Consider the following 24,741-nt stretch of genomic DNA (forward strand, 5'->3'; position numbering starts at 1 on the left):
TATGTATTCACCCCTTTGCTATGAATCCCCTAAATAAGATCTGGTGCAACCAGTTACCTTCAGAAGTCACATAATTAGTTAAATAAAGTCCACATGTGTGCAATCCAAGTGTCACATGATCTGTCACATGATCTCAGTATATATACACCTGTTCTGAAATGCCCCAGAGTCTGCAACACCACTAAGCAAGGGGCACCACCAAGCAAGCGTCACCATGAAGACCAAGGAGCTCTCCAAACAGGTTAGGGACAACGTTGTGGAGAAGTACAGATCAGGGTTGGGTTATAAAAAAATACCAGAAACTTTGAACATCCCACGGAGCACCATTAAACCCATTATTATATGGCACCACAACAAACCTGCAAAGAGAGGGCCGCCCACCAAAACTCACGGACCAGGCAAGGAGGGCATTAATCAGAGAGGCAACAAAGAGACTAAAGATAACCCTGAAGGAGCTGCAAAGTTCTACAGCGGAGAGTGGAGTATCTGTCCATAGGACCACTTTAAGCCGTACACTCCACAGAGCTGGACTTTACGGAAGAGTGGTCAGAAAAAAGCCATTGTTTCAATAAAAAAATAAGCAAACACGTTTGGTGTTAACCAAAAGGCATGTGGGAGACTCCCCAAACATATGGAAGAAGGTACTCTGGTCAGATGACACAAAAAATGTAGCTTTTTGGCCATCAAGGAAAACGCTATGTCTGGCGCAAACCCAACACCTCCCATCACCCCGAGAACCTCATCCCCACAGTGAAGCATGGTGGTGGCAGCATCATGCTGTGGGGATGTTTTTCATCGGCTGTGACTGGGAAACTGGTCAGAATTGAAGGAATGATGGATGGTGCTAAATACAGGGAAATTCTTGAGGGAAACCTGTTTCAGTCTTCCAGAGATTTGAGACTGGGATGGAGGTTCACCTTCCAGCAGGACAATGACCCTGAGCATACTGCTAAAACAACATTCGAGTGGTTTAAGGGGAAACATTTAAATGTCTTGGAATGGCCTTTAAATGTCAAAGCCCAGACCTCAATCCAATTGAGAATCTATGTTATGACTTAAAGATTGCTGTACACCAGCGGAACCCATCCAATTTGAAGAAGCTGGAGCAGTTTTGCCTTGAAGTATGGGCAAAAATCCCATTGGCTAGATGTGCCAAGCTTATAGAGACATACCCCAAGAGACTTGCAGCTGTAATTGCTGCAAAAGGTGGCTCTACAAAGTATTGACTTTGGGGGGTGAATAGTTATGCACGCTCAAGTTTTCTGTTTTTTTTCGTCTTATTTCTTGTTTGTTTCACAAAACAAAATATTTTGCATCTTCAAAGAGGTAGGCATGTTGTGTAAATCAAATGATACAAACACCCCCCAAAAAATATATTTTAATTCCAGGTTGTAAGGCAACAAAATAGGAAAAATGCCAAGAGGGATGAATACTTTCGCAAGTCACTGTACTGTATCTTAATCCGTTCCCCTCTGACATCGCTCGTTCATATGTAATCTCAGCAACAACAAAAAAACATCCTCTCAGTGTCAACCGCATTTATTTTCAGCAAACTTAACATGTGTAAGTATTTGTATGAACATAACAAGATTCAACAACTGAGACATAAACTGAACAAGTTCCACAGACATGTGACTAACAGAAATGGAATAATGTGTCCCTGAACAAAGGGGGGGTCAAAATCAAAAGTAACAGTCAGTATCTGGTCACCAGCTGCATTAAGTATTGCAGTGCATCTCCTCCTCATGGACTGCACCAGATTTGCCAGTTCTTACTGTGAGATGTTACCCCACTCTTCCACCAAGGCACCTGCAAGTTCCCGAACATTTCTGGGGGGAATGGCCCTAGCCCTCACCCTCCGATCCAACAGGTCCCAGACGTGCTCAATGGGATTGAGATCCGGGCACTTCGCTGGCCATGGCAGAACACTGACATTCCTGTCTTGCAGGAAATCCCGCACAGAACGAGCAGTATGGCTGGTGGCATTGTCATGCTGGAGGGTCATGTCAGGATGAGCCTGCAGGAAGGGTACCACATGAGGGAGTAGGAGGTCTTCCCTGTAACGACCAGCGTTGAGATAGCCTGCAATGACAACAAGCTAAGTCTGATGATGCTGTGACACACCAACCCAGACCATGACGGACCCTCCACCTCCAAATCGGTCCCCCTTCAGAGTACAGGCTTCAGTGTAACGCTCATTCCTTTGATGATAAACGCGAATCCCACCATCACCCCTGGTGAGACAAAACCACGACTCGTCAGTGAAGAGCACTTTTTGCCAGTCCTGTCTGGTCCAGCGATGGTGGGTTTGTACCCATAGGCGACGTTGTTGCCGGTGATGTCTAGTGAGGACCTGCCTTACAACAGGCCTACAAGCCCTCAGGCCAGGCTCTCTCAGCCTATTGTGGACAATCTGAGCACTGATGGAGGGATTGTACGTTCCTGGTGTAACTCGGGCAGTTCTTGTTGCCATCTTGTACCTGTCCTGCAGGTGTGATGTTCGGATGTACCGATCATGTGCAGGTGTTTTTACACGTTGTCTACACAATCAGCTGTCCGTCCTGTCTCCCTGTAGCTCTGTCTTAGGTGTCTCACAGTATGGACATTGCAATTTATTGCCCTGGCAACATCTGCAGTCCTCATGCCTCCTTGCAGCATGCCTAAGGCACGTTCACGCAGATGAGCAGGGACCCTGGGCATCTTTCTTCTGTTTTTTTTCGTAGTCAGTACGTTTTCATAACTGTGACCTTAATTGCTTACCGTCTGTAAGCTGGTATTATCTTAACGACCGTTCCACAGGTGCATGTTCATTAATTGTTTATGGGTCATTGTACAAGCATGGAAAACAGTGTTTCAACCCTTTACAATAACGATCTGTGAAGTTATTTGGATTTTTACGAATTATCTTTGAAAGACAGGGTCCTGAAAAGGGGATGTTTCTTTTTTTGCTGAGTTTATATAGTCTTAATTCATTCCTACTTAGATTTGTGTGTATTGGGTATATGTTGTGTAATTTGTGTAATGTTACTTGTTAGATATTACTGCACTTTTGGGGCGAGAAGCACAAGCATTTCGCTACACCCGCAATAACACCTGCTAATCACGTGTATGTGACCAATAACATTTGATTTGATGTGCAGACCAGCTGGCTGTTGTGTTCTCTGACATTTTTAATCTCTCCCTAGTCCAGGCCTCTATACCCACCTGCTTCAAGATATCCACTATTATCCCCGTGCCCAAGAAAGGGAAATAACTTACTACCGACCAGTAGCACTCACTTCCGTCATCATGAAGTACTTCGAGAGGCTAGTCAAAGACCATATCACCTCCTCCCCCCCGACACACTCGACATTCCAATTCGCCTACCACCCAGACAGATCCACAGACGACGCAATCGCCATTGCACTACGCACTGTCCTTACCCACCTGGACAAAAGAAATGCATATGTGAGGATACTGTTCATTGACTACAGCTCGGCCTTCAATACCATAGTGCCCTACAGCTCATTACAAAGCTCACAGCCCTGGGTCAGAACTTCTCCCTATGCAACTGGGTCCTGAACTTCCTGACGGGCAGCCCCCAGGTGGTGAAGGTAGGCAACATTACCTCCTCGACACGAATCATCAACACAGGGTGACACAAGGGTGCGCCTCAGCCCTTCCTGTATTTCCTATATACCCACGACTGCGTGGCCTCACACAGTTTATACTCCATCATCAAGTTCTCTGACGACACAACAGTAATAGGCCTGATTACCAACAATGACGAGACAGCCTACAGAGAGGAGGTAGGCACTCTGAGGACATGGTGCCAGGTAAACAACCTCTCCCTCAACGTTAGCAACACAAAGGAGCTGATTGTGGACTTCAGGAGGAACCAGGCTGGACACGTCCCCATCTTCATTAATGGGGCCGCCTTGGAGCCGGTCAATAACTACGAACACCGTAGTGAAGGCATGACGGCGACTCTTCAACCTCAGGATGCTGAAGAAATGCGGCCTGTCCCCACGTGCCCTCAGTGTTCTACACGAGCACCATTGAGAGCATACTGTTGGGCTGCATCACAGCCGGGTACGGCAACTCCACCGCCACTCTTCAGACGGTGATACATGCAGCCGAACGCACCATTGGGTGCACACTGCCTACCCTACAGGACACCAAGAAGCCATGCCCTGTTCTCCTCGCTTTAATCACTAATCAGCTAGTCGTTCCCCCTCCCCCTGCGGCTCCCCCTATGGACTTTTTTGGTTACTACACGATTCCATATGTGTTATTTCATAGTTTTGACGTCTTCCCTATTATTCTACAATGTAGAAAATAGTAACAATAAAGAAAAAACCTTGAATGAGTAGGTGTGTCCACACTTTTGACTGGTACTGTATATACTGCTATTTCTATTGTGTTTTTTTATGACCATTTTCATTGTTTTATTTTACTTAGTGCTGCTCAAAGCCTGAGATTTTACTGTACCCTGCAATCACACTTGCAACCCTGTACATGTGACTATTAAACACTCTGAATCTGACTCTTAGGACTGAGGCAGGAAAATTATGTCTTCTCGACGCTCGCTGGCTAGGGCCATTGAGCCACGGAGAGATTGATCGCTTTGCCACGCCGCTCACTTTCACGAGCTGCTGATCCTCCACCACCGACATGGAGGACAGGAGAGTTTCTGACAGAACGGGACTGGAGCTCAATTTCTGACCTTGCTTCTTGAGTCTCCTTTTCATGTCTTTTCAACTTTTGAGAGCTAGGTTGAGATTCACTTCTGAACATTCTCCAGTGATTATTATTCTGTTGTGACAAGGGGTTAAAATGGCAATTCGGAGGTGGATGGTGGTGGGAGAATTAGGGTTGGAGCTGTAGTTAGGGTTAGGGTTATGATCGAGGCTAGGTTTAGAGTTGAACGAGGATGTGGGAATGAAGCTAGGGTTAGGATTGTAGTTGAGGCTAGAGTTTGGAAATTTCTGAAGTGTAGGGGCCCATACATTTGGCACATACTTGCAAAGAAAGGGGCGTGGATCTACCGCCCTGCTTTCACTCCTCATTCTAACACGTTTGCCCCTAGAATTTAATCAAGCATCTAATGCAATTACGCAAGATTTTACTTCTGGGTTTCTGAGATTACCCCAACACTAACCCCAGATGGTAGATGAACAGTGAGTATTGAGTAAAATTAAGGGACTGTAGATTCAGGATCAGATAGCATCTGACTGAATCCTTCCATGCAGACCATTTTTTATCCTACCCTTATCAGATAAGCCCATAAAACCTTATCTGACCCCTCCTATACACTCTTTGAAAAAAAAGGTGCTATCTAGTACCTAAAACGAGTGTAGGCTGTTCTCCAGAATTCCAACTTCTCCCCCTAGTCAAGTCTTGGCAAACATTCTTTAGATTTAAATCTGTGTATTTACCCTGCAACAGGCATAAAGAGAGAGCGAGAGAGAGGGATGGGTGTACATAAAATTGCTCACTCAAGGTGGAGGGGTGGAGATTATGGATAAATGTGCCAAAAACCAGGATAAATACTCACTCCATTGGAAGTGATGCAGATAATTACATTGATGGAAGCTACAATCTATCTGCAATATTAAAGCTGATCTACCCCTCCCCCCCCCCAAAAAAAACAAAAGAATCTCGCCCCAACACTGCATCAATCCCTTTATCTGTTAAGCTAGTGAAAATATACTCCTGTAAAGTATGTTTAACACTGCATCAATCCCTTTATCTGTTAAGCTAGTGAAAATATACTCCTGTAAAGTATGTTTCACACTGCATCAATCCCTTTATCTGTTAAGCTAGTGAAAATATACTCCTGTAAAGTATGTTTAACACTGCATCAATCCCTTTATCTGTTAAGCTAGTGAAAATATACTCCTCTAAAGTATGTTTAACACTGGATCAATCCCTTTATCTGTTAAGCTACTGAAAATATACTCCTGTAAAGTATGTTTAACACTGCATCAATCCCTTTATCTGTTAAGCTAGTGAAAATATACTCCTGTAAAGTATGTTTAACACTGCATCAATCCCTTTATCTGTTAAGCTAGTGAAAATATACTCCTCTAAAGTATGTTTCACACTGCATCAATCCCTTTATCTGTTAAGCTAGTGAAAATATACTCCTCTAAAGTATGTTTCACACTGCATCAATCCCTTTATCTGTTAAGCTACTGAAAATATACTCCTGTAAAGTATGTTTAACACTGCATCAATCCCTTTATCTGTTAAGCTACTGAAAATATACTCCTGTAAAGTATGTTTAACACTGCATCAATCCCTTTATCTGTTAAGCTAGTGAAAATATACTCCTCTAAAGTATGTTTAACACTGCATCAATCCCTTTATCTGTTAAGCTAATGAAAATATACTCCTCTAAAGTATGTTTAACACTGCATCAATCCCTTTATCTGTTAAGCTAGTGAAAATATACTCCTGTAAAGTATGTTTAACACTGCATCAATCCCTTTATCTGTTAAGCTACTGAAAATATACTCCTCTAAAGTATGTTTAACACTGCATCAATCCCTTTATCTGTTAAGCTAGTGAAAATATACTCCTGTAAAGTATGTTTAACACTGCATCAATCCCTTTATCTGTTAAGCTAGTGAAAATATACTCCTCTAAAGTATGTTTAACACTGCATCAATCCCTTTATCTGTTAAGCTACTGAAAATATACTCCTGTAAAGTATGTTTAACACTGCATCAATCCCTTTATCTGTTAAGCTAGTGAAAATATACTCCTCTAAAGTATGTTTAACACTGCATCAATCCCTTTATCTGTTAAGCTACTGAAAATATACTCCTCTAAAGTATGTTTAACACTGCATCAATCCCTTTATCTGTTAAGCTACTGAAAATATACTCCTCTAAAGTATGTTTAACACTGCATCAATCCCTTTATCTGTTAAGCTACTGAAAATATACTCCTGTAAAGTATGTTTAACACTGCATCAATCCCTTTATCTGTTAAGCTACTGAAAATATACTCCTGTAAAGTATGTTTAACACTGCATCAATCCCTTTATCTGTTAAGCTACTGAAAATATACTCCTCTAAAGTATGTTTAACACTGGATCAATCCCTTTATCTGTTAAGCTAGTGAAAATATACTCCTCTAAAGTATGTTTAACACTGCATCAATCCCTTTATCTGTTAAGCTACTGAAAATATACTCCTCTAAAGTATGTTTAACACTGCATCAATCCCTTTATCTGTTAAGCTAGTGAAAATATACTCCTGTAAAGTATGTTTAACACTGCATCAATCCCTTTATCTGTTAAGCTAGTGAAAATATACTCCTCTAAAGTATGTTTAACACTGCATCAATCCCTTTATCTGTTAAGCTACTGAAAATATACTCCTGTAAAGTATGTTTAACACTGCATCAATCCCTTTATCTGTTAAGCTAGTGAAAATATACTCCTCTAAAGTATGTTTAACACTGCATCAATCCCTTTATCTGTTAAGCTACTGAAAATATACTCCTCTAAAGTATGTTTAACACTGCATCAATCCCTTTATCTGTTAAGCTACTGAAAATATACTCCTCTAAAGTATGTTTAACACTGCATCAATCCCTTTATCTGTTAAGCTACTGAAAATATACTCCTGTAAAGTATGTTTAACACTGCATCAATCCCTTTATCTGTTAAGCTACTGAAAATATACTCCTGTAAAGTATGTTTAACACTGCATCAATCCCTTTATCTGTTAAGCTACTGAAAATATACTCCTCTAAAGTATGTTTAACACTGGATCAATCCCTTTATCTGTTAAGCTAGTGAAAATATACTCCTCTAAAGTATGTTTAACACTGCATCAATCCCTTTATCTGTTAAGCTACTGAAAATATACTCCTCTAAAGTATGTTTAACACTGGATCAATCCCTTTATCTGTTAAGCTACTGAAAATATACTCCTGTAAAGTATGTTTAACACTGGATCAATCCCTTTATCTGTTAAGCTACTGAAAATATACTCCTGTAAAGTATGTTTAACACTGCATCAATCCCTTTATCTGTTAAGCTAGTGAAAATATACTCCTGTAAAGTATGTTTAACACTGCATCAATCCCTTTATCTGTTAAGCTAGTGAAAATATACTCCTGTAAAGTATGTTTAACACTGCATCAATCCCTTTATCTGTTAAGCTACTGAAAATATACTCCTGTAAAGTATGTTTCACACTGCATCAATCCCTTTATCTGTTAAGCTACTGAAAATATACTCCTGTAAAGTATGTTTAACACTGCATCAATCCCTTTATCTGTTAAGCTAGTGAAAATATACTCCTGTAAAGTATGTTTAACACTGCATCAATCCCTTTATCTGTTAAGCTACTGAAAATATACTCCTGTAAAGTATGTTTCACACTGCATCAATCCCTTTATCTGTTAAGCTACTGAAAATATACTCCTGTAAAGTATGTTTAACACTGCATCAATCCCTTTATCTGTTAAGCTACTGAAAATATACTCCTGTAAAGTATGTTTCACACTGCATCAATCCCTTTATCTGTTAAGCTACTGAAAATATACTCCTGTAAAGTATGTTTAACACTGCATCAATCCCTTTATCTGTTAAGCTACTGAAAATATACTCCTCTAAAGTATGTTTCACACTGCATCAATCCCTTTATCTGTTAAGCTACTGAAAATATACTCCTGTAAAGTATGTTTAACACTGCATCAATCCCTTTATCTGTTAAGCTACTGAAAATATACTCCTGTAAAGTATGTTTAACACTGCATCAATCCCTTTATCTGTTAAGCTACTGAAAATATACTCCTGTAAAGTATGTTTAACACTGCATCAATCCCTTTATCTGTTAAGCTACTGAAAATATACTCCTGTAAAGTATGTTTCAGGCTAGAGCTTGTTTTTGTCTGCCTTCTCTCCATCCCTCTTGTTCCATTTTAGTTCAGAAGAGGACAAACAGAGTGTAAGGACATAACGCCAATGTTAGTTAAAGGAGCACACATCATCAGCCCAACAGATGAAATGATACTGCAAGGCACGATCAGTTTTCTCAGAGAATATCCAACGACAAAGATATTTTGTTGAAGAAATCCTTTGCTCCTCAGTCTGAATCAATGCTTATCTCTGTAGACTCCCATTGCTTTATAGAGTGCTCCGTCTGCATAGTGTGTAGTCAGTGCGGACTTTCTTTACAAGTAATCACTCAATGATGTTAAATTGACCTGTTCACTGACCCTGCTAGGGATGTGACACAGGGTCACTGGAATTCTTCATTTCTCCAATGGACTCATTAGGAGCGGAGTGTGAGGCAGATAGCAGAGTAGGACATGGCCTTTCAGGGTCAAAGAACCCAGCTGTAGCACTCTGAAACACGGCTCTTCCAGCACAACACCGTTAATACTCGCTTTAATGAAATGACAAGACATCAATGAAAAAAAGAGGCAAACTCTGGTCTCCATTTCCACAGACTATTTTACTGGAAAATATGTTTCAAAAACCATTATGCATGCGATTGTGTGCCAATTGTGTACATAGTTTCTCTCAGTAGATTTAATAGATGCCCTTAACACAGATTTTATCCCTCTCAATAACATGATGGTAAAATACAATGAAATGCTCACAACACTGATTTGCTTTCGAGGTTGGTCATTTCAAATGATAATTATCACCAGTAGAGATATACAGTGTGTATTTTATTGTTATCTATATTGATCTAAAAACACATTGAGAATCAGAGCACTCCAAAATAAATGATCACATTGTTTCACACTCCCCTCATGTCTTAAATTATTCATAGATTATAATTCAGTGTAGACTACTTGCTATAGAATAAAACAGACATACAAAAGCCTGTGGATTTCTTAATGGCACTAAATATCAATCATGGGGCATTCACCGGTTAAAAATGGAACTTCAGACATCGCATTGCATCAACCAATGGTTGTGTGCCAGGTCATCGACTGCACAGTCAAGCATCAGATTTCTGTATTATATGATTTGGTTTGATGATATGTTAAACACCTATCCAGGCGTTGTGAAATCTGAAATACATGAGTCTTCAATGTAGTCAGCCAGGAACGCGGCCACAATCCACCAAGTGGGCGGGCTGTATGCCTATTCAGTGTGTCATCGATCAATCATCCTCTAACAAAGCCAATCATCTTCCAGCTGAGCCAGCCACCAGCCATCTCTCAGTGGGCAGCCAAGAGAGGAGTGATGGGAGGATGCAGAAGAGGAGAGGAGGAAAGACGTGGCTAAAGAGAAGATCTCCTAGGCTTTGTCCCAAATGCACCCTATTCCCTTTATAGTGCACTACTTTTGAGCAGGGCCTATAGGCAGACATTAAAAACAGCATCATTCTCTGTCCGAGTTCCTATGAGACATGAACAAGTGTTTTGTTTTTATTCTTCCTCAGTGCTCCACAACTCTGAAGCGTACAGTACAGTGAGTCGCTGCACATAAAGCCCTGTTGTTAGCAAGAGAGAGTATCAAAAAGAGTGAGAAAGTCCATTTTCGGGCATTTTCAACTTTCTTACTTTCCTCCCATCTCTACCATGTAGCTGCTACAAACCACAGATCATGTCTGTGGATTCTCACTCGGTGCGCTATATACCATAGCATACACAGTAACCTGGATAGAGGCAAGAAGCAAATAGCTCAAATAAGTACAGTTGATGTCGGAAGTTTACAAACACTTAGGTTGGAGTCATTAAACCTCGTTTTTCAACCACTTCACAAATTTCTTGTTAACAAACTATAGTTTTGGCAAGTCGGTTAGGTCATCTACTTTGTGCCTGACACAATTCGTTTTTCCAACAATTGTTTACAGACAGATTATTTAACTTATAATTCACTATATCCCAATTCCAGTGGGTCAGAAGTTTACATACACTAAATTGACTGTGCCTTTAAACAGCTTGGACGATTCCAGAAAATGATGTCATGGCTTTAGAAGCTTCTGATAGGCTAATTGACATAATTTGAGTCAATTGGAGGTGTACCCGTGGATGTATTTCAAGGACTATCTTCAAACTCAGTGCCTCTTTGCTTGACATCATGGGAAAATCAAAAGAAATCAGCCAAGACCTCAGAAAAAAAATTGTAGACCTCCACAAGTCTGGTTCATCCTTGGGAGCAATTTCCAAACGCCTGAAGGTACCATGTTCATCTGTACAAACAATAGTAAACAAGTATAAACACCATGGGACCACGCAGCCGTCATACCGCTCAGGAAGGAGACGCGTTCTGTCTCCTAGAGATTAATGTACTTTGGTGCGAAAAGTGCAAATCAATCCCAGAACAACAACAAAGGAGCTTGTGAAGATGCTGGAGGAAACGGGTACAAAAGTATCTATATCCACAGTAAAATGAGTCCTATGTCGACATAACCTGAAAGGCCGCTCAGCAAGGAAGAAGCCACTGCTCCAAAACCGCCATAAAAAAGCCAGACTACGGTTTGCAACTGCACATGGGGACAAAGATTGTACTTTTTGGAGAAATGTCCTCTGGTCTGATGAAACAAAAATTGAACTCTTTGGCCATAATGACCATTGTTATGTTTGGAGGAAAAAGGGGGAGGCTTGCAAGCCGAAGAACACCATCCCAACCGTGAAGCACGGGGTTGGAAGCATCATGTTGTGAGGGTGCTTTGCTGCAGGAGGGACTTGTGCACTTCACAAAATAGGTGGCATCATGAGGCAGGAAAATTATGTGGATATATTGAAGCAACATCTCAAGACATCAGTCAGGAAGTTAAAGCTTGGTCGGAAATGGGTCTTCCAAATGGACAACGACCCCAAGCATACTTCCAAAGTTGTGGCAAAATGGCTTAAGGACAACAAAGTCAAGGTATTGGAGTGGTCATCACAAAGCCCTGACCTCAATCCCATAGAACATTTGTGGGCAGAACTGAAAAAGTGTGTGCGAGCAAGGAGGCCTACAGACCTGACTCAGTTACGCCAGCTCTGTCAGGAGGAATGGGCCAGAATTCACCCAACTTATTGTGGGAAGCTTGTGGAAGGCTACCCGAAATGTTTGACCCAAGTTAAACAATTTAAAGGCAATGCTACCAAATACTAATTGAGTGTATGTAAACTTCTGACCCACTGGGAATGTGATGAAAGAAATTAAAGCTGAAATAAATCATTCTCTCTACTATTATTCTGACATTTCACATTCTTAAAATAAAGCGGTGATCCTAACTGACCTAAACAGGGAATTTTTACTAGGATTAAATGTCAGGAATTGTGAAGAACTGAGTTTAAATGTATTTGGCTCAGGTGTATGTAAACTTCCGACTTCAACTCTAAGTAAAACAAATCCAAATTTATTTTTGATACATTTCTTTTCAATCCGCTCTTATGTTTTCACTCACACTTTTTAAATATTTAAAAGGTAACAGTACAGTCATAGAGATTGATGTTACATAAATGATCAGATACGGGTGGACAGAGAGATACACAGTATGGGTGTTTGCATCTTTAGATGTAGCATCAAAGGCTGAACGAGAGTACATATAGAACTGCTTTCAGAGCGCTGAGTCAGAGTCTGGGTCTCTAACAGTTAGAGCTTTCGGAGGTGGGTCAAGGTCCCCATGTACAAGTATTGTTCAAGTGCCAACACACCACCACATCTATTGCTACATCTGAGGGATGACATCGATATCTACCCCTCAACTCTTCACCCGTTAGTTCCCCTCAGAAACAGTACATTTTTCAAGAGCATGACACAGGCCGACAGAACAGCCACACAAAGGAAGACAAATGTGTTTGTGTTATGTTGTGTTGATTTGGCGCTGACAGAGAATACCTTGGCAGGGAATAATGCTGTGTGCGTAAGCAGGCTGGCTTTGACTAGTGTGGAGTTATGTCTTTCTCTTTTCCAACAGTAAGCAGAGCAGCTGTTCCTTGTAGACGTCCCCTGATCATTTACTGTTACTGGGTAACACTAATAGGAGCTTTGCTTGAGCTGTTGGCGATGACACCAGACCTGACATCACAAGTCATCTGCTGGAAGTGTGTGTCAGTGACTTCACTCTGTGGTGAGAAATTGAATGGTTCAGGTTGGCTATATCACAGAGGGAACACGGACACGGACACGCACACACACGCCCACACACGCTGTATTTGTGGTCACATCATCCCTACACTTTTGGATCTGGAGCTGAATCAGTTGAAATAGATAGAATATAAATGTCTCTGAGATATACATTCATCCCAAGCAATGGCAATGATGATAACAACATCTGATAGAGTAGGGGATCAAACAAACAGAGATTATTTCATGGCTAAAACCTGAGTTATTGAAAACAGTCCATAAGAAACACCACAACGATGCACATCAAAAATATCATATTCTCATATATAGAGTATTTGCATGACTAGAGCTAGACTATATTCATGGGATTTATATACATTTATTTATGCTTCTCCAATCCAGATTATCTGAAAGAACCAACAACTACAGAACCAGAAAATTGCTATAAGCACCTCAGACACCTTTCCAGAGGGAGAGAAAGAGAGAGCACAGAAGACTCCTTTCCAGAGGGAGAGAAAGAGAGAGCACAGAAGACACCTTTCCAGAGGGAGAGAAAGAGAGAGCACAGAAGACACCTTTCCAGAGGGAGAGAAAGAGAGAGCACAGAAGATACCTTTCCAGAGGGAGAGAAAGAGAGAGCACAGAAGACACCTTTCCAGAGGGAGAGAAAGAGAGAGCACAGAAGATACCTTTCCAGAGGGAGAGAAAGAGAGAGCACAGAAGACACCTTTCCAGAGGGAGAGAAAGAGAGAGGACAGAAGATACCTTCATCCCTCTGTCTCTCCGTTTATGCTCCATCACTCCTTCTCTCCAATCTTCAGGTCTCCTTGTCCTTCTAACATTCATTTGGCTTGGTTTCTCTCTTTTTAACCCCTGACCTTTGTGGTTGTGTAGGAGGTGAAGAGGAGGGTTGAAATAAATAATGGGTTAGGCACACTGCTAAGCTGCTATGTCACCCTTCATCCTCCTCCTCTCCCTCTTCTCCTCTTCCACCTCTCCCAGTCCTCTCCTGGATGAAAGCAGGTATGATGGGTGTTACAGTTGTGTTGAGCAGTAGGGTTGAGTTGAGCAGTGGTGTTCAGTGGGTCCTCCTGCCCCAGTATAGACTGTATGTATGCTACAGGGTGGACTTCACTTGGAGCCCCGTCACAAAAGATCTTCGTAGTCCAGGAGTTTGGAGTGCTGGCGGGTTTTCCACAGACGGAAGAGACGGAAGTCAAAGTACATCTCAATAATCTCTTTTCCTAGATAAAAGAAGTAAACATTCAATGATATGTTCCCCTACAGGGCACCGTATCTAGTTACAAATACAAGGACTGAGCTAGTTTAGATGTTCCCCTCAAGCGAGTCCACCTTAATATACTAGGTTGTGTTGCACCAACATGGATTAACTCTTAAACTGGTTGAAATCCAGGTTTATCTGTTAATCATGTTGCACAAAGCTTAGTTTAAAATGTATCCTAGTTAAATGTAATTATTCTTTAAACCCAGATCAAATTGAATCCTGTCGCTCCATTGACCAGGTGTTCATTCTATAACTACCACTGGAGGAGGTTTAACAAGCCAGTGTATCTGCTGTATTTTTGGTGCGATTAACAGTTATGTGACTTTGGTTTATCATGTTTGTAAAAGTAAACTAGCCAGCTAACTAATTTGACAAAAAGCACAATTAATTCAATAATTTAGTCTGAAGTGAAAACTCCCTTTGCTTGCTAGCGATGACCAGTGATGGTCTGTTTCCATAGAAATGGAATTAGAACATCATTGTTTTGGTGAATCCATTATGACATGTCACTAATCATAGTTTAAAGATCTAACCTTTATTAAACCAGATTAATTCATCTAAGTGGTGCAACACATCTCTGATCAAATATAATCCTAGATTTATAAAGTCTAGATTAGGTCTAACCTAAGATGAATTTTACCATGTTGGTGCAACCCACCCTTATTATACTGTGTGTGTTACACACAGATATTGAATATGATAATAATCTCTTTAACATTTGACTGGTTATTCCCAAGAACAATATCATTTACAATGGATGGTTCAACTTTCTATCATTGTGTGTTGCCGCTATGGGAGACGTCATTCACTATTCAGGGAGCAGGCTGGTTTGACCCTCTCTCACAGTGAGTCACTGTCTGCCATTAACCTTCCTAACCTTATCTAACTCACAACAAAATATCACATAATCATCCAGCGTGTGTAAAAGAGGGAGGGTGGGAGGGAGGGAGACAAGATGTTCCAGTTACAGTGAATGGACCCATAGGAGTGACAGAGGAAGAAATCAAAATGAGAGCAAATTGAGAAAGAGAGGTAGCAGAGAGAGAGAGAGAGAGCAGTAGCAGAGACAGAGAGCAGGAGCAGAGAGAGAGAGCAGTAGCAGAGACAGAGAGCAGTAGCAGAGAGAGAGAGAGCAGTAGCAGAGACAGAGAGCAGGAGCAGAGAGAGAGAGCAGTAGCAGAGACAGAGAGCAGTAGCAGAGACAGAGAGCAGTAGCAGAGAGAGAGAGAGAGAGCAGTAGCAGAGACAGAGAGCAATAGCAGAGACAGAGAGCAGTAGCAGAGACAGAGAGCAGTAGCAGAGTGAGAGCAGTAGCAGAGACAGAGAGCAATAGCAGAGACAGAGAGCAATAGCAGAGACAGAGAGCAATAGCAGAGACAGAGAGCAGTAGCAGAGACAGAGAGCAGGAGCAGAGAGAGAGCAGTAGCAGAGACAGAGAGCAGTAGCAAAGAGAGAGAGCAGTAGCAAAGAGAGAGAGCAGGAGCAGAGAGAGAGAGAGAGAGCAATAGCAGAGACAGAGAGCAGTAGCAGAGACAGAGAGCAGTAGCAGAGAGAGAGAGCAGGAGCAGAGAGAGAGGAGGAGCAGAGACAGAGAGCAGTAGCAGAGAGAGCAGTAGCAGAGACAGAGAGCAATAGCAGAGACAGAGAGCAATAGCAGAGACAGAGAGCAGTAGCAGAGAGAGAGAGCAGTAGTAGAGAGAGAGAGCAGTAGCAGAGACAGAGAGCAGGAGCAGAGAGAGAGAGCAGTAGCAGAGAGAGAGAGAGCAGGAGCATAGACAGAGAGCAGTAGCAGAGAGAGAGAGCAGGAGCAGAGACAGAGAGCAGGAGCAGAGACAGAGAGCAGGAGCAGAGAGAGAGAGCAGGAGCAGGAGCAGAGACAGAGAGCAGTAGCAGAGAGAGAGCAGTAGCAGAGCGAGAGAGCAGTAGCAGAGCGAGAGAGCAGTAGCAGAGCGAGAGAGCAGTAGCAGAGCGAGAGAGCAGTAGCAGAGAGAGAGAGCAATAGCAGAGAGAGAGAGCAGTAGCAGAGAGAGAGAGCAGTAGCAGAGAGAGAGAGAGCAGTAGCAGAGAGAGAGAGCAGGAGCAGAGAGAGAGAGAGAGCAGTAGCAGAGAGAGAGAGAGAGAGCAGTAGCAGAGAGAGAGAGAGATGACAGTAGCAGAGACTCCTTCCGGGCCTTCCTGGTCTAGGGCACTGCATCGCAGTGCTAGCTGTGCCACCAGAGACTCTGGGTTCGCGCCCAGGCTCTGTCACAGCCGGCCGCGCCCGAGAGGTCCGTGGGGCGACGCACAATTGGCCTAGCGTCGTCCGGGTTAGGGAGGGTTTGGCCGGTAGGGATATCCTTGTCTCATCGCGCACTAGCGACTCCTGTGGCAGGCCGGGCGCAGTGCACGCTGACCAGGTCACTAGGTGTACGGTGTTTCCGCCTACACATTGGTGCGGCTGGCTTCCGGGTTGGATGCGCGCTGTGTTAAGAAGCAGTGCGGCTTGGTTGGGTTGTGTTTCGGAGGACGCATGGCTCTCAACCTTCGTCTCTCCCGAGTCCGTACAGGAGTTGCAGCGATGAGACAAGATAGTAACTACTAAAACAATTGGATACCATGAAATTGGGGAAAAAAGGGGGTAAAATACAAAAAAAATATATATATATTGTTTTAATTATAAAAATATAAAAAAACAGTTGCAGAGACAGAGAGCAGAAACAGGACGAATGGGCAACAGGGATAAATGAAAAATGTGAGGGACAGAGAGAGAGTGTAAGAAGGAGAAATAATAACACTTTTAATTGAGGGAACAAGTCCATCAATAAATACTTACTTTGAAGTACATATACATGCATGCATGTATGTATGCATGTATGCATGTATGCATGTATGTATGTATGTATGTATGTATGTATGTATGTATGTATGTATGTATGTATGTATGTATGTATGTGTGTGTGTGTGTGTGTGTGTGTGTGTGTGGCTGACAGTCCTCACCCTGTGCGGACAGCTCCAGTGGTGACTCAAATTCGATGGAGTAAGGCCTCATCAGGTTCTTTAGCTTCTGGAACAGCTGTTGGCCAACAATAAGAACAGACACCAATTAATCCTCCAGCCTGGCCTTAGAGCCTGGCTCTTCCTCCTGCTAGGTCCTGATGGGGTCCTCCAGCCTGGACCTAGCACCCGCCACAGTGAGCCTCCAGCTCCAAGCTTTATGGCTGCGGAAAACTGCGCATTCATCTAAGATGGGTGACAGGGAGGGCGAAAGAGAGAGAGAGAGAGAAAGAGAGAGAGAGAGAGAGAAAGAGAGAGAGAGAGAGAAAGAGAGAGAGAGAGAAAGAGAGAAAGCGCACGTGTAGAAGGAAATGTTTCAAAGGCACTCAGTGATTGCCAGTCTATGTGTGTTCCTTTTTCTCTACTCTGTGATGACACCGCCTGCTCTGAGGAACACCTCTCCATACTCACCTCTGGAGACTTGCCCTCAAGGAGAATCAAATAATTAGCTCATCTGTAATTTAATGGATCTAGACATACTGGCTGACAACTCTCATTCCAGGAGCCTTTGCTTTAGTGTTTTATTGAAGCTTGATTTCTCTTCAGGGAGCACAACTGTCTTCACTTAGCAGGAAGCCCATCCGAGCTGTTCTTCTGATCTGCCAACCTGTGTCCTCAAGTCAAAACACCGCGCCAATACAAATAGAATGATAATGCGCTGGGGTATTGAGTCAAGGCCAATACAAATAGAATGATAATGCGCTGGGGTATTGAGTCAAGGCCAATACAAATAGAATGATAATGCGCCGGGGTATTGAGTCAAGGCCAATACAAATAGAATGATAATGTGCTGGTGGTATTGAGTCAATGCCAATACAAATAGAATGATAATGCGCTGGGGTATTGAGTCAAGGCCAATACAAATAGAATGATAATGCGCTGGGGTATTGAGTCAAGGCCAATACAAATAGAATGATAATGCGCTGGGGTATTGAGTCAAGGCCAATACAAATAGAATGATAATGCGCTGGGGTATTGAGTCAATGCCAATACAAATAGAATGATAATGCGCTGGGGTATTGAGTCAAGGCCAATACAAATAGAATGATAATGCGCTGGGGTATTGAGTCAAGGCCAATACAAATAGAATGATAATGCGCTGGGGTATTGAGTCAAGGCCAATACAAATAGAATGATAATGCACCCGGGGTATTGAGTCAATGCCAATACAAATAGAATGATAATGCGCTGGGGTATTGAGTCAAGGCCAATACAAATAGAATGATAATGCGCTGGGGTATTGAGTCAAGGCCAATACAAATAGAATGATAATGCGCTGGGGTATTGAGTCAAGGCCAATACAAATAGAATGATAATGCGCTGGTGGTATTGAGTCAAGGCCTATATAAATGGAATGATAATGCACTGGGGGTATTGAGTCAAGGTCAAGAAGGAGAATTCTAAGAGTCAGATCCCCAGATCCAGAATTCTGAGTATAGGAGGAGTACTTGTTGGAACTGTAAATGATGACATATCACACAGTCAATATGTGATAAAAGTCTACTGCTGAGCAGGAAACGGTTGGTTAGCTGCATTCTGAGAAGGCTTTTAGATTCTTTTAGAGGGTGTTCAGTGGAGCAGGAACCATGACCTGACTATAACTCTGAAAGGTAGAGAGAAGGAGAGGAGAGGAGGAGAGGAGGAGTGGAGAGGAGGAGTGGACATTTGCCCTGCATCTGTCTCACACACACACATGCACAAGCAAACGCTCATCTATGCAGGCAGGCAACCAGGCAGAGACACACTCACTCACTCACTCACTCACTCACTCACTCACTCACTCACTCACTCACTCACTCACTCACTCACTCACTCACTCACTCACTCACTCACTCACTCACTCACTCACTCACTCACGCTACGTACACCTCCTATGCACACATATTCATGCTCAAACCTTCAGACAGACACTGATGCAGAAACCAAGGTCACATATATACATACGGTCTTTACCCCCATCATAGATAAGATGTACACGATCACTTTCATAACCTTTGACATCACATGTCTGTTTCCGTGGTCTCTAGATCCACAGTCAGACAAATAATGAGAGAGGAGACAGCAGAAAGGACGGCAGAGCAGAGCCTGGGGACTAGAGGGTTGTTTATAGTGCTTAAGCAGACAGCTATCTTGGCCCCAGCATTTTACTGTACTGTATACTCCCCTTAACAGCTTCACAACAGAGATGCCAGAGAGCACTTCACATTATGTAACTAACAACGCCAAGCACTTTAGCAGAGAGTGTGTCAATGTGTGTGTACACACTCTGTTTATGTGTGTGTGTGTGTGTGTGTGTGCATGCGTGCGTGCGTGCGTGCGTGCGTGCGTGCGTGCGTGCGTGTGTGGCTTTAAGTGGAGAATGGTGTAGCAGCCTCTCCCCTGTCACAGTCACTTGGTCCCTGTGCCTCTCTGCTAAATCCAGAAACATGACTCAGGATGAGATAATGGGCTCTTATGGGAGGGATGGGCTCTTAAGAGGGAGAGAAGTAGAGAGAGAGAGGAGGGAGAGAAGTAGAGAGAGAGGAGGGATAGAAGTAGAGAGAGAGGAGGGAGAGAAGTAGAGAGAGAAGAGGGAGAGAAGTAGAGAGAGAAGAGGGAGAGAAGTAGAGAGAGAAGAGAGAAGTAGAGAGAGAAGAGGGAGAGAAGTAGAGAGAGAGGAGAAGTGGAGAGAGAGGAGGGAGAGAAGTAGAGAGAGAGGAGGGAGAGAAGTAGAGAGAGAGGAGAGAAGTAGAGAGAGAGGAGGGAGAGACATAGAGAGAGGAGAGAAGTAGAGAGAGAGGAGGGCGAGAAGTAGAGAGAGAGGAGAGAAGTAGAGAGAGAGGAGGGAGAGACATAGAGAGAGGAGAGAAGTAGAGAGAGAGGAGGGAGAGAAGTAGAGAGAGAGGAGGGCGAGAAGTAGAGAGAGGAGAGAAGTAGAGAGAGAGAAGTAGAGAGAGAGGAGATAAGTAGAGAGAGATGAGGGAGATAAGTAGAGAGAGAGGAGGGAGAGAAGTAGAGAGAGAGGAGGGCGAGAAGTAGAGAGAGAGGAGGGAGAGAAGTAGAGAGAGAGGAGAGAAGTAGAGAGAAGAGGGAGAGAGTAGGGAGAGAAGTAGAGAGAGAAGGGGGAGAGAAGTAGAGAGAGAAGGGGGAGAGAAGTAGAGAGAGAGGAGGGAGAGAAGTAGAGAGAAGTAGAGAGAGAGGAGGGAGAGAAGTAGAGAGAGAAGAGGGAGAGAAGTAGAGAGAGAAGAGGGAGAGAAGTAGAGAGAGGAGGGAGAGAAGTAGAGAGAAGAGGAGGGAGAGAAGTAGAGAGAGGAGGGAGAGAAGTAGAGAGAGAGGAGGGAGAGAAGTAGAGAGAGAGGAGGGAGAGAAGTAGAGAGAGATGAGGGAGAGAAGTAGAGAGAGAGGAGGGAGAGAAGTAGAGAGGAGAGAAGTTGAGAGAGGAGGGAGATAAGTAGAGAGAGGAGGGAGATAAGTAGAGAGAAAGGAGGGAGAGAAGTAGAGAGAGGAGGGAGAGAAGTAGAGAGAGGAGAGAAGTTGAGAGGAGAGAAGTTGAGAGAGGAGAGAAGTTGAGAGAGGAGGGAGATAAGTAGAGAGAGAGGAGGGAGAGAAGTAGAGAGAGAGGAGGGAGAGAAGTAGAGAGAGGAGGGAGAGAAGTAGAGAGAGGAGAGAAGTAGAGAGAGAGAAGTAGAGAGAGAGGAGGGAGAGAAGTAGAGAGAGGAGAGAAGTTGAGAGAGGAGGGAGATAAGTAGAGAGAGAGGAGGGAGAGAAGTAGAGAGAGGAGGGAGAGAAGTAGAGAGAGGAGGGAGAGAAGTAGAGAGAGAGGAGGGAGAGAAGTAGAGAGAGAGGAGGGAGAGAAGTAGAGAGAAGAGGAGGGAGAGAAGTAGAGAGAGAGGAGGGAGAGAAGTAGAGAGAGAGGAGGGAGAGAGGAGAGAAGTTGAGAGAGGAGGGAGAGAAGTAGAGAGAGAGGAGGGAGAGAGGGCTGAAGTTGAGAGAGGAGGGAGAGAAGTAGAGAGAGAGGAGGGAGAGAGGAGAGAAGTTGAGAGAGGAGGGAGAGAAGTAGAGAGAGAGGAGGGAGAGAGGAGAGAAGTTGAGAGAGGAGGGAGAGAAGTAGAGAGAGAGGAGGGAGAGAGGAGAGAAGTTGAGAGAGGAGGGAGAGAAGTAGAGAGTGAGGAGGGAGAGAAAGAAAGACAGCGATTCTCAACTCTCTCCTTATATTAGCAAGGCACCATACTGAGTCACATAAAGTAAGGCGTGTGTGTATATGTGTGTGTGTGTCATTAAAATCCAGAGTGAAAATATTTACACAAGAAGCAACCTAATATCACACAGTCAACTCTAGTCATTTGGTAAGTTCACCATTCTGCGATTCTCACTGTTAAACATCGCACAGCGTTCAACACAATGCTCGTTATGTCATCATTTGATCTGATCAGTCAACACCAATTTTTCTAAAGTAACCTGGTATGTGTGTGTTTTAACATGTGAGAGATGTAGTGTACCTTCTCTCCATTGGGGTTTCCCAGGACGTAGCAGCCCATAATGTGGATGAGGTTGGGTTCAGGGTTGACTTTGCTCATAAACCGACTCAGCCTCCTCCAGAACCTGTTGTAGGAGGACAACATGGTTCAGTTACAACAATCCTGCTACTCGAACAGTACTAACACAGAGACAGGAACTGTGTCTGCATCCCATATGGTACCCTATTCCCTATGCAGTGCACTACTATTCGCCAGGGCCCATAGGGCCCATAAGGCTTTGGTCAAAAGTAGTGCCGTGTGCCATTTGGGACACAGCCAGGTATAAGAAGTATGGCTGCTGTATGAAGAGTAAGACTGATGACACTCACTGACTCATGTCCTCCTCTTTCTCCACCTTGGCGAATGTGGCCACTTTATTCTTCAACAGGTACAGATGCCCTGGACCTCCCTAAGAAGCTCACAGAGATGTAGCTTTTCAAGTTCCCAGCCAAGATTAAAACCAACACCACTACACCACTACTCACATAACATAGCAGGATTCCATTGAGAGAAAAACACAATTATCTCCTCGACCTCCAGAGTTATATCACTAATTGAGGTGTAATCTATCTTTCCACTGGGAATTACAGAATTCAGCATAAAACACATTTTCTTTTGTTCTTTCATAATCATTGTCATCTCTCTCTCTTCCCCTTTCTCTCTCAACTTTCTCCCTGTATCACCTGACAGAAGATGAGCATCCTCCAGATTCTGCTGCCTCTCCTGTAGGCTGTTAGCTTCTTGTCAATCTCCTCTGTGAAGAGAGAGAAACAGAGAGGGGTTAGAGAGAGAGACAGAGAGGGGTTAGAGAGAGAGACAGAGAGGGGTTAGAGAGAGAGAGAAACAGAGAGGGGTTAGAGAGAGAGAGAAACAGAGAGGGGTTAGAGAGAGAGAGTAACAGAGAGAGAGAAACAGAGAGAGAGGGGTTAGAGAGAGAGAGAAACAGAGAGAGAGGGGTTAGAGAGAGAGAAACAGAGAGAGGGTTAGAGAGAGAGAAACAGAGAGGGGTTAGAGAGAGAGAAACAGAGAGGGGTTAGAGAGAGAGAAACAGAGAGAGAGGGGTTAGAGAGAGAGAAACAGAGAGAGAGGGGTTAGAGAGAGAGAAACAGAGAGGGGTTAGAGAGAGAGAAACAGAGAGAGAGGGGTTAGAGAGAGAGAAAGAGAGAGAAAAAGAGAGGGGTTAGAATGAGAGAAAGAGAGAGAGAGGGGTTGAGAGAGAGAAAGAGAGAGAAAAAGAGAGGGGTTAGAATGAGAGAAAGAGAGAGAAAGGGGTTAGAGAGAGAGAAAGAGAGAGAAAAAGAGAGGGGTTAGAGAGAGAGAAAGCGAAAGAAAAAGAGAGGGGTTAGAATGAGAGCAACAAGCAGTACAGTAAAAATAGATTTCCCCACACTAAAAGACAGCAATATGGAACACTGCATTATTCTCACTGCATAATGTCCCACTCCACAAACATGTCTGCGTCCCAAATGGCACACTACTCCTGAGTGGCCCAACGGTCTAAGGTAATGCATCTCAGTGCTAGAGGCGTCACTACAGACCCTGGTTCGATTCCAGGCTAAATCACAACCGGCCGTGATTGGGAGTCCCATAGGGCGGCGCACAATTGGCCCAGCGTCGTCCTGGGTTAGGTTTTGGCCGGGGTAGGTCGTCATTGTAAATAAGAATATGTTCTTAACTGACTTGCCAAGTTAAATAAAGGTTCAATTAAATAAAAAAACTAAATAGTGCGCTACTTTTGATCAGGGCCTATAGGACTGGTCAAAAGTAGTGCGCTATATAGGGAATATACTGCCATTTGGGATGAAGATTTTAACAGAACTAACAGACAAAGTCACATAAAGGGCAGTTTACCTACCGAGGATATCATCAAACGTAGCATGTTCATGGTCCTGGAGAGACAGAGATTATAAAGTCAATATCCTTCACTGAATATTATACATGATAACTGATGTATTATCACCTGTGCATACAGACACATAGAGAACAGGGTGACGGTGTGTGCGTGCGAGAGAAAGCCACTCACATAGAGGATGGGGATGATTGAGGGGTCATCCCTGCGGATGATGGTGGGAACGTACTCTGCCTTGGGGACTTTGGAGGAGATCAGCTGAGAGTGAGAGATGGAGAAAGAAGAGAGACGAAGAGAAAGGAGTGTCCCATTCACTCTGCTGTGTTCTGTCTGTCAACCAGTGCCTGTAGGGACCTGAACATTCATTATTCACACTAGTCTGTCTGCGTAGCCAAGATGCATTGTACACTGAGTGTATAAAACATTAGGAACACCTTCCTAATATTAAGTTGCACCCCTTTTTGCCCTCAGAACAGCCTCAATTCATTAGGGCATGGACTCTACAAGGTGTCAAAAGCGTTCCACAGGGATGCTGGCCCATGTTGCCTCCAATGCTTCCCACAGTTGTGTCAAGTTGGCTGGATGTCCTTTGGGGGGTGGACCATTCTTGATACACACAGGAAACTGTTGAGCGTGAAAACCCCAGCAGCATTGCAGTTCTTGACACACTCAGACCAGTGTGCACTTAAATATGTTGTCTTGCCTATTCACCCTCTGAATGCCACACATACACAATCCATGTCTCAATTGTCTCAAGGCCTAAAACTCCTTGAACCTGTCTCCTCCACTTCATCTCTACTGATTGAAATGGATTTAACAAGTGACATCAATGATCATAGATTTCACCTTGATTCACCTGGTCAGTCTATGTCATGAAAAGAGCAGATGTTCCCAATATTTTGTACACTCAGCGTATGTACTGGTATCAAACAGGATTCCACTTGAATTAAATTCCATTTTATTTCAATCAGTTAAGGATCAAAAAGTAGCCCATTGATTTATATAAGGTCTTTTGAGTACATTTGAGTACTACTTGGCACTCACATAACATGGCAGG

The 24,741-nt window shown here is 43.4% G+C and overlaps 1 protein-coding gene across 1 annotated transcript in view; it reads right to left on the reverse strand.

The window, feature by feature from the left end:
• Positions 1–14,167: 14,167 nt before the first annotated feature.
• LOC120025507 (NMDA receptor synaptonuclear signaling and neuronal migration factor-like) overlaps positions 14,168–24,741 on the reverse strand; it is a 46,663-nt gene continuing 36,089 nt past the window's right edge. The window contains exons 9-15 of the mRNA XM_038970075.1: positions 23,859–23,942; positions 23,691–23,724; positions 22,519–22,589; positions 22,165–22,244; positions 21,818–21,920; positions 17,283–17,358; positions 14,168–14,265 (exon numbers count right to left, since the gene is read on the reverse strand). Of these exons, the coding sequence (XP_038826003.1) occupies positions 14,168–14,265; positions 17,283–17,358; positions 21,818–21,920; positions 22,165–22,244; positions 22,519–22,589; positions 23,691–23,724; positions 23,859–23,942 (546 nt within the window). The remainder of the gene's footprint in view (positions 14,266–17,282; positions 17,359–21,817; positions 21,921–22,164; positions 22,245–22,518; positions 22,590–23,690; positions 23,725–23,858; positions 23,943–24,741) is intronic.

Source organism: Salvelinus namaycush, chromosome 31, assembly GCF_016432855.1.
Source record: "Salvelinus namaycush isolate Seneca chromosome 31, SaNama_1.0, whole genome shotgun sequence".
Taxonomy (NCBI): Eukaryota; Metazoa; Chordata; class Actinopteri; order Salmoniformes; family Salmonidae; genus Salvelinus; species Salvelinus namaycush.